The 13,382-nt window shown below is 34.0% G+C and overlaps 1 protein-coding gene across 1 annotated transcript in view; it reads right to left on the bottom strand.

Annotated features, from left to right (window-relative positions):
- Positions 1-11,631: 11,631 nt before the first annotated feature.
- The window catches only part of LOC119657878 (G1/S-specific cyclin-D2), a 180,572-nt gene continuing 178,821 nt past the window's right edge, over positions 11,632-13,382 (bottom strand). The window contains exon 6 of the mRNA XM_038065009.1: positions 11,632-12,910. Within this exon, the coding sequence (XP_037920937.1) occupies positions 12,656-12,910 (255 nt within the window). The 3' untranslated portion in view covers positions 11,632-12,655. The remainder of the gene's footprint in view (positions 12,911-13,382) is intronic.

The following is a 13,382-nucleotide window of genomic DNA, read 5'->3' as shown; positions in this document are numbered from 1 at the left end:
AGGTGCGGGAGACTCGCTTTCATCCTTCTACGTCTGCAGCTTTTCGTTAAAAAAGAGCTCCCAGTGGTCATCACGTGGAGGTGGAGATAGGGTTTGGTAGTAGAGCTGTTAGTGTTGATTCAGCGGGCGCTTCCCAGGTTTTATCCTCCATCATGGATACCAATCCACGTTTCGCCCTGCGACTGCCTCTCCTTCGATACACACACCTCATCCAAATACCGTCGTACAGTAGCAGCGATGTCTGGTTTTGAGTTATTATCTATGAAAACAAACCTTTAACCGATGAAGCCCTAATAAGGCATTTTGTGTGCCTGCAAAACTTTTTCGAGAAATTGTTCCGTAGTAAATCTGCGTAATTTGGTGTCGCTACTTGCCTCTGTGATGAAGACAAAATCCATTTTCGCTTTCAATGTTATCTACCGGCAAAAAATCCCTGGCCGGAGATACAGAACGGGGTAAATCGCTCTGGAAATCTTTGGTATACTCTTGCTCGACCCGGTCATTTCCTTCCCGTCACAACTGCATTCGTGTGAGAATAAGACTACAGCCTTTTGCTCCGTCATCCAATTCGCAAGTTCTCGAACAAACTTGACGCGAGCTTGGTGGTGGGCTGTCAATTTTGGGCCATTTACAGACCAGTTAGTTGCATTCTTACTATCCATCGATGATATGATCCCCCGAAAATTGTATAAGTATGCGACAGTTGAGCTACATTCAGACGCCGATTTCTCAATGATGTGGCGACAACATAACGATCGTCCCGTTCAAATGTAACAGGTTTTCGTCCAGAGCCACGTTGCCTTGTGTAGCTTCCGGTCTGTTGATATCTCTGGTACACACGCCCAATGCAATAACGACTTTAATTCAGATGTCGAGCATGCATCAATGAATCGATACACTAAAATACAGGCTAAGTACTAATATGCAAATGACAGCCCTATACCTGAAAAATACCCTTTTATATCTAACCGAGGCCCAAAGTGCTTGCTACCTGAATTAAACAATTGAGGGCATGGTCTTCGTTTGATGTTGTTATATGATTTCCCATATTCAAAAGCTTGTGTCTATAAACCTATTGAAAGCCTATCCCGTACACTTTGAAAATACAAACGATGTATTTTCAGGATAGATCCAATACAATATCTGAAATGAAAACCAAGATACTGTGCGATGTTTTTGCTCTCAAGTGCATATCAATTCTTCCTTTTATTCTGCACTTGAAAAATGTTCTATAATCTAACTTACTTTCTACTACCTTACCTTTACTGCCGTTTCCAACTTTCAATGGTCGTCTCTTTGTAGTCAATATATGTGAATATAATATAGTACTTTCACTTCACTGGTATTATTTTTCTTATGTGTTTAAGGAGCCTATGGGGGTTATCTTTCGTTGATCGCTCTGGTTTAAAATTTTTTTATTATTGCCCTTTCTAGCTTATAACAGAATGTATTAATGTTCGTATTAGACAACCCGTTTATAATCGCGTAATCTTTTCGGGTTTTCGATTTTATTAATTACGCACTAATCACAATCACAACATAGCACTTAACGAGGTTCGAAGTCTGCGCCAGTTTCGTCGTCGAACGCAAGACTTTATTCAAGCTTCTACCTAAATAACAATCCCCAAAAGATTCTTTACGGTCATTTTCCCCCCACCTAGACCGCCCAAAATAAATACATCATTTCAAAGGTCCAATTGTCCTCCATACAAGTAATCACGAATTAAGCTCCTCTTCTCGAAATTCCCAATATTAACGGAGATACGGACGTTTAAAGTTTCTCAAAAGAAACAACCAATTTACGGCCATTTTCCCGCCACCTAGACCACCAAACTATACATCACTTCAAAGGTCAAAGTAGATCAAATTAAACCAACCATATCTTGGATTTTTCTGAAAAAAAATATCAACTCCCTACATACAAATCAAAAATCAATAAATAAAAATAAAAGACAACAATTAGTTTTTAAAATTATTCTTTAATCCTTCTTCAGATACGAAAATAAAAAAATATGCTTTACTAGACTCAACATTTTTTACACAGAAAAAAAATATTCAATTATGGTTTTCTATTATAAAAACAAAGTGGTAACATTCATCCACAGCAAATGAGAGTAAATATATCAATACATTGACATTTTAAATCCGTAGTCAAAAATCTAATACCTCTTATTCGCACGTGGAAATATGTTACCACTTTCTTTTATTTATACATTTTCATTGATTATATAAAAAACATTTCAATCTTATGTTTTCTGCCGTTAGTACGGATATATACATGCTGTAAATAGTTGCTGTTACTAGCATGTTTGTATTTAATTATAAGCGTATCATCTTCTACTCATTCAGTTCAATTTTCGAAATCTGAATATTGGTTTCTTCCGATTTTATGATTTATTGACCCTGTATAGATCCAAGGGATTTTTATGAATCAAATTCCTTTGATAATATATAAATTTTGGAATTGTTAATTTTGCTTTTAATTGCAATATAGACATATTTAATAAGCACCAAATATTCAGATGTCTGGATAGAAATTCACTTTTCAATAAAAATTTCAAGTTAGAAAATTTCATGGTTTCTATAAAATTCGATTTTGATACAGTTTTAAAAGGGATAAGCATATATATTTGTCATAATTATCATTTTGCTTTAATCCAATTTTGATTTAAATGACAAAGTTCGAAAGCCTGCATCAACTTTTATTTTGTATGAATGGTCCAGATCTGACCACGAGCGTTTTGCGATATAAACAGTCCATTCAATTAAATTTTGTCGAGATTCAATCTAAAGATTGAAAAATTACTGGGGGGAAAACCTGTTTGAGAAGAAATATGTAATCGACTGGGATATACTATATAACCCTTATATATGCATGTATATGAAAGACAACGTTAAACACTAACAGTTCAAGAAAAATCGGTTATTTGACAATATTACATAACTTTACATTCATATTTGATAGAAAATATTTAAAGATTATACATAAAAACAAATATTATGTTGTTTATGTTTTTATTTTGCGTAAAATATCATATAAAAATATATTTGCCATTTTAAACTTTCTTCAAATGCAACGAAAAGAATATACAGAAATAAAAAGAAAGCAAGCAATGTGTCCAGATAGATCCTAGATGATATTTTTCATCGCTTACTTATATAATTATTTCATGCTTTCTGTTATTAATTCACTCAATTGTTATCGTTACTTTACTTCAATATTAAAAAAATATATAAAGAGGGATATTTTCTTTCCAATAAAAGACATAACAACAAAAATATTGAATCCTTAAAGCGTAATTAAATGCCTTCCCCCAACCAGGATTGCATTTCCAATCATTTTCATTTTAATATTAGAATACAATTAAAATATCTCAATTCTATCTAAAAACGAAAAAAAAATAAATCATAATAAGTTATTCATCTGGGACTTCAAATGTGGGTGTAAAGTTTTGACTGTTCATTTTTCACGTCTAGATATTCATAATTTGTGACTATTTTGCGTGGTTTCGGTTCAAGTTGTGAAGAGTGTTACTTTCGATTTGATGCATTTTTGGAAAAGTCATGTTTTCCAAATTAGATCTTGACACAGTTGCATAGATGATGGGGTTGGATGAAGTTGGCGACCGTTCAGGGAATCGGCAGTGTATTAATGAGTATATTTTCAAAGGATATGGTAAGAAAATTATTCTATGGCGTTGCTAATTTCAGACTTGGTTCAAATTATCATAAATTTTCAGTGGCTCAGATTAAATATTTCGGTGCCAACTGCCCCACCGCCATCAATACGTTTTAGTTTCATTTTTCGTTTGACTAATTCAAAAAATTCTAATTTCCTTAATTATATATACACTACTCTAGCACTTGCTATAATATGGTCATAAAATTATGTAATTACCCTTGTTTTAAGTGACTATAAGGTATAGAATTGAAAATTGAGGTGATTATACATTTGGGTAAACATATACATATATAGCTTAGCGAATTGATTTTAGTTTCTATCTTATCACTACAACTAGTTACAGGCTTAAATGTTACTCTCATGTACATATGTGTAAATCATTTCATAAAAATAATCGACTTCATATTCTAATCCTACTTGCAAAACCATTCAGAAATAAGTTGCGTAAAGAATTCTCGCCATTCCATCAATTGTATATATCTACCTATCGTATAAATTTCATTATATATTCTATGATAATATATTTTTTTTGCTTGACAGTCCTTTAAGTAATTTGGTTTTGAATCCAGGTCTAACACTAGATTTTCATTTCTGCTATTATTTGTAAGTCTATTGAATGTGAAAAAGTCTATTGTTTCTATCCTGTAAATGCTTTGTTATTGTCTTCTGGAGAAAAAAAAAACGGTTCCGTATACTTTATTATTGTTTGTAAAAAAATATCAATAGATTTTTATAATGCGATAAATAAGTGTATATAGTTTAAAGCATATATCAATTCAAATAGAGGCTATTTAATAATTTATGTCAAAAAAACTATTGAATAATTATGTATGTATAGGTTTCAACTTCGGGATTCAATTGTTTTACTAAAAAATCTATGTTTTTTTGTTAATAAGTTGTTTTAACAAAAGATAAGCGTGTCAATTTCAGTCATTTCATTTTTCAGTTGAATTTCATTTCAGTAAATTTCGATATAGATCGTCCTAAATATTTTTTTTAACCGAGCCTATTTTATATTACCCGACAGCAATTACGATAGTTTTTTTTTTTAAATTTACGAAAACATAAATGAATGATAAATTTTAATCAAAATACTAAAATTATAGGAATATTTCAATGTATTACTACTGTTAAACACACACTGTTAACCTTAATCAATGCAACCTTTTTTATGTAGATAATAATATTTTTATTGACTTCTTTCGCATGGAACTAATATGAAATGTATCTGGTAATATAAAATTATATTATCCTAAATAAGGTTGTTATTCAATATCAAATCTTTATTTTATTAAAAATATTTATATACACGATGTGTTAAAGAATGAATATTTGTATCGATTTTAATTATTCATATAAAAATTCAGCACCAAATATTTTGTTTACAAATCCTATATCAAAAAAAAAAAAAAAATATGAAAAAAAAAATCCTTAAAAATCAAACAATTAAAATTCATTTTAGAATTTTTAAAGATCTAAAAAAAAAATGTATTTATAAAAATTTACAGATATTTTTCAAATTGCTTTCACAGGACATTGAACGCTTATAAATTCTGAATTAAGTTTAATCTAATTCAGAGTAATGCAAGATTTAATTTCAAGTCAAAAAGGAACTTGAGAAATTTGTGTATGCATAAATTTACGAATTCTGCCATAGCTAAGAGACAAAAGTCGAAAATTTCGATGGGTAAATAAGGACATTAATAAAAACAAACCTAATCATGCATACTTAACAAAAAAACTAACCACTGGTTCGTACTCTAACCAAAAATGTATCCCAGTATTATGAAAGATAGCACACGAGGCAGATTGACAGTTCCTGCTAACTAGAGCAATTCATCAGTTCAATTTGTGAAACCCAGTTTATTCTCATAAGTTCGCAATGAACAATAGTGTTTTGAACTCTTTCCTGTGTAAATGTTTAAATCAAAAGCTTCCTCAAATCAACCTCGATTCAGCCTAAGAACTGACTGTCTCATTTTATTAAGCTTAATTCTGATCGCATTTATCCGTCTTGGATGGCACAAATGTTTGGGATTCAAATTTCGTCTGCAAGTTGCATTGCTATTAGTAATTTTTCGATAAGAAATATAGTTTAGTCCCAAATCAAGTTGATATTCACGTCAGATATAATGACTTTATCCTACAGTTTTCCGACGATTAACCTCAAACAAATAGTATTGAAACTAATTAACTTGAGCTAAGATTGATACTTTACTCAAACCATGTTCCGCTCCAATCTTGGGAATACTGAAATGCTCTCGCAAAATCCGACAGATGTTTTCCCGGAAGGTACATTCCCTGTAGCACCGTCATTTTGGATTGCAACAATAATAGTCGCATAAATCGTATGAACAGGTTGCAAGTAAATCTATACAATGATCAACGAATCATAGAAAACTCACAGCGAAAAATAAAATTCTGCGAAGGCATGTCACGAAAACAAAATGTGATCATTATTTTCGTTGCGATTACTAAATCCTTCCCACTGATAAATCAATCAGTTCCAAAATGATGGTCTCTCCCACAAGGGAAGGACGGAACATAAGGATTACAGCAAAATTATTATTAGATTTATAAACAGTGAACTTGGTATAACCAGTTCGAAACTCTAAGGAACTGAAAGTGAAGCAAATAATGAGCTATTAATTTTATTCATTCTAAAAAAACCCAACAATTGGTAACTTGCCTCTAAACAATTAAATTCATGTTCAGGACCGTAGATTGAAAATTCGAGCCCGAGGTGAAAACTCTGTGAAAAACACAGGCCTGGATGAAAAAAAATGCGAACCGCTCTATTAAACCATTTTTCAATGAAATATCTATTCCGGGCTTGGGGAATACTCCCCACCTTCCACCCTTCTCCTCTCGTCAGGCCTAGCTATAGGAAAACTTTTAAAGATTGTTCAAGAAGCAATCGTAAACCTTTTCAACGTAAATTTTAAATAAAATTTTTCTGTAGGCTAATGTTGATTTCGATGGTAAATAAAAAATTTGAAGCCGAAAAATAGCATTAGCCTGAAAAGTGAAAACCTACAAAGATTTATTCGCTGCTATCAGGAATATTTGAAGTTAAAAATATCGAAAAGCAAATATAGCCCGGGGATATGTCAACAGCACTGAGAAGATTTACAAATCGAATTAATGCCACGCTCCCCTCCCCAGGATTTCAAAAGCTTTTACTACATGGAGGGCGAGGTAAAGAGAAAATCCAAAAACGGAGCCTGGGATGAAGATTCTGCTGTTCTGGGGTGCAAAATGTGCGAAGCTGCGCTGTTTTTCATTGAAATACCTATCTAGGACCCCTTGAAAAATCCGGAAGCGGACCACTTTCCACCCCCTCCGGGCAGACCTAGCTCCATGGCATTTAGCAATTCCAGTATGGCAAGGGCGTATGACTGTATAACTCTCGTGGAAATCCACTTACAAGCGAGGTCATGAGAAATGTCTGAATCTAGTGCATCCAAAAGAACCTGCGATAGAGAGGACCTGAGCTTATTATTGCTCGTTGAATTCGTTATTCATTGCCTTATTAAAGACGTCATAGAACGGACTCCAATGGAAGATTTATACTTCCAACCCCCTTATCCTCACTACTCCGGGCTTAATCTGAATGAAAAATTTCATGATACTGAATATGACGAAGAAAGTAGCCGTTTTGGCCCACCAGTTACTGACATTGTAGAAAAAAGATTTTTTAAAGAAAATTTAACATTGATTATTAATATTAGGTACGAAAAATATATTTCCTGATAACCTAATTTGTCAGTAAAACGGAGATGCAAAGCTTGTATTGAGTTAAAACCTATGAGTGAGATGATTACGGCAAATAAGAGGATACAACATGTTAGTTTCACAAAGAAGCTCAGCAAACAATAGCAGAATTCGGACCAAAATTGGGAAGTTTTTGAGTGGAATACCACACTACCGATGATCGTTATGATTAAAAAGGGCTTCTATCGATATGGATTTTCATTCCCGTTTGCAAATGGAGTTTTGTATGTATGTCCTTGTTTTCTCGATGGTAGAGAGTAATCCATTGCCTTGATTATGAAAGGCGGTAGAAATTGAACGTTGTTCCATCGATAATAGGAATTAAAAAAATGCAATCAAATGATAGAAAAAACCGAGGATGGGCGTCCTGCCAGTAAAATGACCATGATATCCATAATTTAGTCACTGCGAATTCGAACCAAAACTTTACGATTAGAGAACACGACTTCATATCAGTTAAATTTCAGTTCAGATATTTTTACATAGATGGAATAACTGATCAAATTTGGCCTCGACCTCATTTTAGGTGCACGGGTAAACCGACTCGATAATTTCTAGAGTTGTAAAACTTTCTTTCATATTTTAATGAAGTTTAAGCGGGATACGTTCAGTACTGTGAGTTTGGCTGCTATTTGTTTACGACGGGAACAATTTATCAGGCAGTTGTTACTATCAGAAAAACAAATTAATGAACCAGTTTGCATGAAATTTTGCTTGAATCACAACTATGAAATCATTGAAAAAGCTGCAGAAATATTTTAGGAAGCCTTCTCTCGAGAGAAAGCCAATATTTGAGTTGTATGGAGCATTCGGTGAGGATTGTAAGGTCGTAGAAAACTTGCGTCATGCGAGTCGTCCATCTACCGCTGTTAACAACGATAACATCAGAAAACTGAAGGAAATTATACTTGAAAATCGATGTGTTAGCACTAGAGAGATAGTAGAAGCTCTCAATATTTCTTATGGGTCGACTTGATACATTGTGGTTGATGTTTTTGATATGAAGCACGTTGCGGCCACGTTGATATCAAAAGATCTTTCACCACGATAATGCCTAATTTTAGCTGAATTTTTGGCCAAACAAAAAACAAAATTGATTGTCCAACCACTAGAATTGGCTCCATGTGAATTTTTCCTGTTCCCGAAACTCAAATATCCACACCAGGTAACGTGTCATGATTCGATTGAAGCCATGAAAAGGAAGGCCTTTCCGGCGTACTCCTAGAAGAAGTGCATGGAAAATTGAATTAGCCTTTGGCATTCTGGTATTTTTCCAAAAAGAACCTACTTTAAAGACGATAATGAAAATTTGTACGAAAATACATAAAAATCTTGTTCGTTTCAACTAGCCCGGATCAACTTTGTTCAGATGATGCGTATAGACTAAGTAGCTCGACGTAGTAGGGTTGATCCACTAAGTAGCACAAATAACTAATGAATCGAGTCATTACTTTTGATAATCAAGAAAATATCGCCAATTAGAAGCTGTTTAACGGGCTCTGTGAAAATTTTGACCAAAACAGAAAGCCGCTCTTTCAATTTTTTAAGGGCGCATGCAAACCGAACGGAATAGCTATGAAAGATTTAAAATCTGTGAAATTTTCAATGAGCAGGTCGGGGACATTCTAACGTGACTTAACGTTCGTTAAATTAAATTAAGTTAAATTTTAAAAAGGTATCTGTCCCGACATATTCAAACATGTGAGGACCTTGATATGGAACAGTATTGCTAGATGACATTACTTGCAGCGATTTTTGCCAGAACATGTCTTATTCACCAGGGATACTGTACTGTGAAGTAGATCCCTGGTGAATGTGTGTTAAGAAATAGAATTTAGAGGAAAATAGACCCAATTTCGATCGAATTTGCGAAAGCCTGAAACAAGACCAAGTAGGTATTGAGAGCAAGGGCCTTCAATTCAGCGTAGATATTTAATTTCATGACTCACGTATTACCTGTACTCAGGGTCGAAAGGGGAGATCTGGGTCAGTGCTTAAAATTGTGCAAACCTCTCCGAAATTGCACAATTTATACAATTTGGCTATAGTCTCTCTATTCCTGAGGCAGATAGAGTTTTAACGCAGTTCTCCCCTTCCCTTTAGATGGGCTTGCCTATTGTTAATTGAAAAACAGCTCACATGGCTTGAGAATAAACGGACGGGGTAAAGGTTCTAATTAGTAGTACTTTGCCACCCCTTCAAGAAATTAAACTAAAGCAAAAAGTTCAAAAGCCACAGGAATAGTAGGAGAAAACTACAGAATAGAGGTAAACAAATTCAAGTAGATTCTTCTAATCGCAAAATTATCATTGATTTTGCTATATAGCTTCTAGTAAAAGAATGAATCCTTTTAACACATTTGGTGCGTTGGGAAGGATCAATCCTATCTGCAAGTGTGTTTAGAAAGCCTACTGACTCCTTTGTTAAATGATATATATATGGCCTACATAACCCGGGGAATTTTAACAATAAAAATTTACATTTATTATGCGTACAGCTTGTCAATTGGCAAAGCCTGCATTCCTATGCAACTCCCGAATTTAAAGAAATTTAACCAAAACATCCATTATGGCATGGAACGGTACGAAGGATAATTAATCTCGTCGTGCACTTCAGGCAAACTGCACTGGTGACAGTAACCCCAATCGTAATGGTGATGGCAAAAGCTATTGCATTAAGAGAACGGTGGATGCTAATCAACAAACACAATATCAACCAGAAGCTATTGCATTTTTGTCACCTGCTTTCACTCTAGAAGAAACATGAGTGTAAACCCGGCGTCAAAGAAATGCAAAACCAAATGCCAAAGTGCATGTTTGCTTCCCACAAACGATCCTGACGACATATGCCGTATAGAGTTTAGCGGTGAACGATTGATATATGCGGCACAGGAATCACTAAATCGATACGAAGAAATGTTGAGACCAAACCTATGCGCAGAAGGAATCAAAGGAATAAGGAAACCATGGACCGATTAGGTTGTTCAATCCGTCGAAGGAAACAGAAAGCAATATACTAGTTAGTCATTGTGTTCATTAATAATTCGTTATGTATGAGGATTTGAGGCTTTTTAGGATCCAATTCCAAGGGATTGCAAGTACCTCGCAAGACATTCGATGAGAAAAAACAAAAATCGTTTATTAATGCCTAGCTGAAATTCGAGTTCCGCTCTTAACATACGGAATAGTGTTATGTGTTGTAATAAGGATCAAAAAGTATAAAAGTTACTCATAATGAAGGCAAACTTATCAACTGTAGCAAAAATTTTTTGAATATTTTTCCCAATTACGACAGGCGTATAGTTACCACTCTGCTTCACAGGACTACAATCGAAGCCACAGTTATCAGAAATTGTTAGAAGCTGAAATTTAGCGAATTAATGCTTACAATCGAACGCATTCAGAACAAATTTAATTCTTCCCATCCTTAGGTTGTGTAACTTAAGCCTTCATTCCTTCATTTTTAAACACGACATCGATTTCCAAAAGCTGGTCTTAACTGTCAAACTAAATAAAACTCGTCCAGTTCTAATGTTTCTAATTTTATGAAAGCAAACTCATATTCCTACTTAACACAGAAACACTAAAAAAAAGGAAATTCAAGTGTATTAAAGTTTATTTGTTTCCATTTAGGCCGAGGCCTGTAGTTTAATATTCTGACAAATACCAGAGAAAATCTGGACCCGAGGTGAAAATTATGTGGAAAAAATCGAGCCCTCTATTATCCATTCTTGTCTTTCTATTTCTATACCGGCCCCCCGAAAAAACTCCGGGCTCTTAACCCCTACTTCACAACTGAGCGATAGTTTAAATATAAAATTAATATAATAATTAATTGGGATAGATGTTCAGTACATATAATAGCGAATACAGGGAGTTATATTGTGTCTTCCAATGAAATTTCAAAATCTTATGATCTTATGATAGTTGAAACATTTTTACTACCATGCGGAGTTTTTTCCTGTTGCAGATAATCAAGTTTCATTTCTGAACCCATAAACTTTTTGATGATAGCAGACTCTATCATCAAGGAGAAATGCCCAAAACCCTGACCAGGAAATTTCCTAAAACACCCAAACAAGATCAAGTGAGAAGCAGCAAGATACGTTCTAAGAAATGTGCTCAGATCTACGCATTACTAACTCCCTGTCAAAAAAAAAGCCTTACCGTGAGCGATACCATACAAACTGACAACCCAAGGCTCACCTGACTGCAAACCCAAGGCACTGATTCCACTATCAACTAAACATACTCGCATTTCTCCGAAACTGAATTGCATTTATTCCAGAATTTATAAAACATCAATGTCCTAATCGAAATCAGGTTGCTCATACAATTTTTCAAATTTAATTCTGTACTCTAATTTTTTTAATCCGTTTTCAATCTGTCTTCCGCTTAGAAATTAAAAAAAAAAGTGTATTCATAACATTTGTTATACATTTCTTTGAAAACATAATAATTTTAAATTTCAATTTGTAAAAAAAAAAAGAACTTTCGAATGGGGTTTCCTCCCACAGTCCCAAATCAATAATATACTCGTTACTTAGCTTAATCCTTTCCTTAAGCTCTAGCTATCGCGCTGCGTAACTGTTAAGCGTATCATATAGTTTATCATAATCGTATGCATTTATATACTTTTTTTTCTCAAATTTAACATTTTTCACATTTCTCTTCACTTTCTTCCTTTCTCTTTTTCGTCGCTGTGTAATATACGGGTACAAATAGTTCTACTTACCCAAAGAAAAGAATATTCCATGTAACATAATACACGTTTTGAAGTATTACAAGTTGAACTAGAGTCCTTGTAAGAACTTAAAAGAAACAACACTTTATGGTCCTGCCCTTTCGCAACGCAAACTTCTCGTAACATATTATAAATGCTCTACGACTATCTGTACAAAACGCACTGTGTATAAAGTTCTTTCTAACAAAAAAAAAATGCAATTCTCTTCTTTTTTTAATAACATTCATAGGTAAAAAAATAAAGCTGTCCTTTGTGTTTCCGCGCGGGAATAACCTCACTTTGTCTCGATTCGATATTCGACGTAATTCGCTCATTTTTTTCGATACGTATTGTGGTTTGCAGATTAATTGCATTACACAAATTAGATATTTATCGTGAATTAACGAAAAACATCCAAACAAAAACTCAGAAAATCGAGGGGAATAAGTTGACCGTTATCGTTTTATGTAGTTTGTTTTAGAATTTCAAATCTTGAACATCTGTTGGTGTCCCCGCTTCACGTTTGTATATGTCCGTTTCGTTGTTGGTGACGCTGTTATTTGACGCTGATGCGTGTTGCGCTGCACACGAGACTGGTAACGTTTTATTACAATTATTGTTATTAGAACATCCTAAATTTTGTTGACTATCGACAGTTGCAAAGGATAAAATGTTTCGACTATGCTCGCGGAATACACATTCCATTTTATTCATACATTCACGTAGATATTCCTGAAAAAGGAGAAAAAGATAATGTTAATGTTATCATCAGACTTTATTACTAAAATAAAATAGAATATGTTCGTTCTCTAACGGATTTTCAACCTTATAGCACTTTTTACTACGAAAATAACATAATAACCAACTAATTTCAACTTATTATAATTGGCGCCCAACGTAGGTCTAACTCCATATTGAATTTCAGATTGTCAGGTAAAGAACTAGTAATACTACACTTTTAATCACAAAAGGACTTCCGCTCATAGCTCCTAATGCTCCCAATCACTATATCCAGCAGTTTCTCCATTACAGTTGAACTCTTCTGCTATGGGTTTTCACATTCGAAACCTTTACAATACGATAAACACCAACTGATGCACAAGAAATATCTTTCTTAAGGGTGGTGATTTCATCAAATACAGTGAAAAAAAAGCAGCATAGTTCCATGATTTGCTGCCCTTATTGACTTAAAACCAGATAAACT

Source organism: Hermetia illucens, chromosome 5 (genome assembly GCF_905115235.1).
Source record: "Hermetia illucens chromosome 5, iHerIll2.2.curated.20191125, whole genome shotgun sequence".
Lineage (NCBI taxonomy): Eukaryota > Metazoa > Arthropoda > Insecta > Diptera > Stratiomyidae > Hermetia > Hermetia illucens.
The sequence above is the reverse complement of the archived record's forward strand: the minus strand, read 5'-3'. Positions and strand labels throughout refer to the sequence as shown.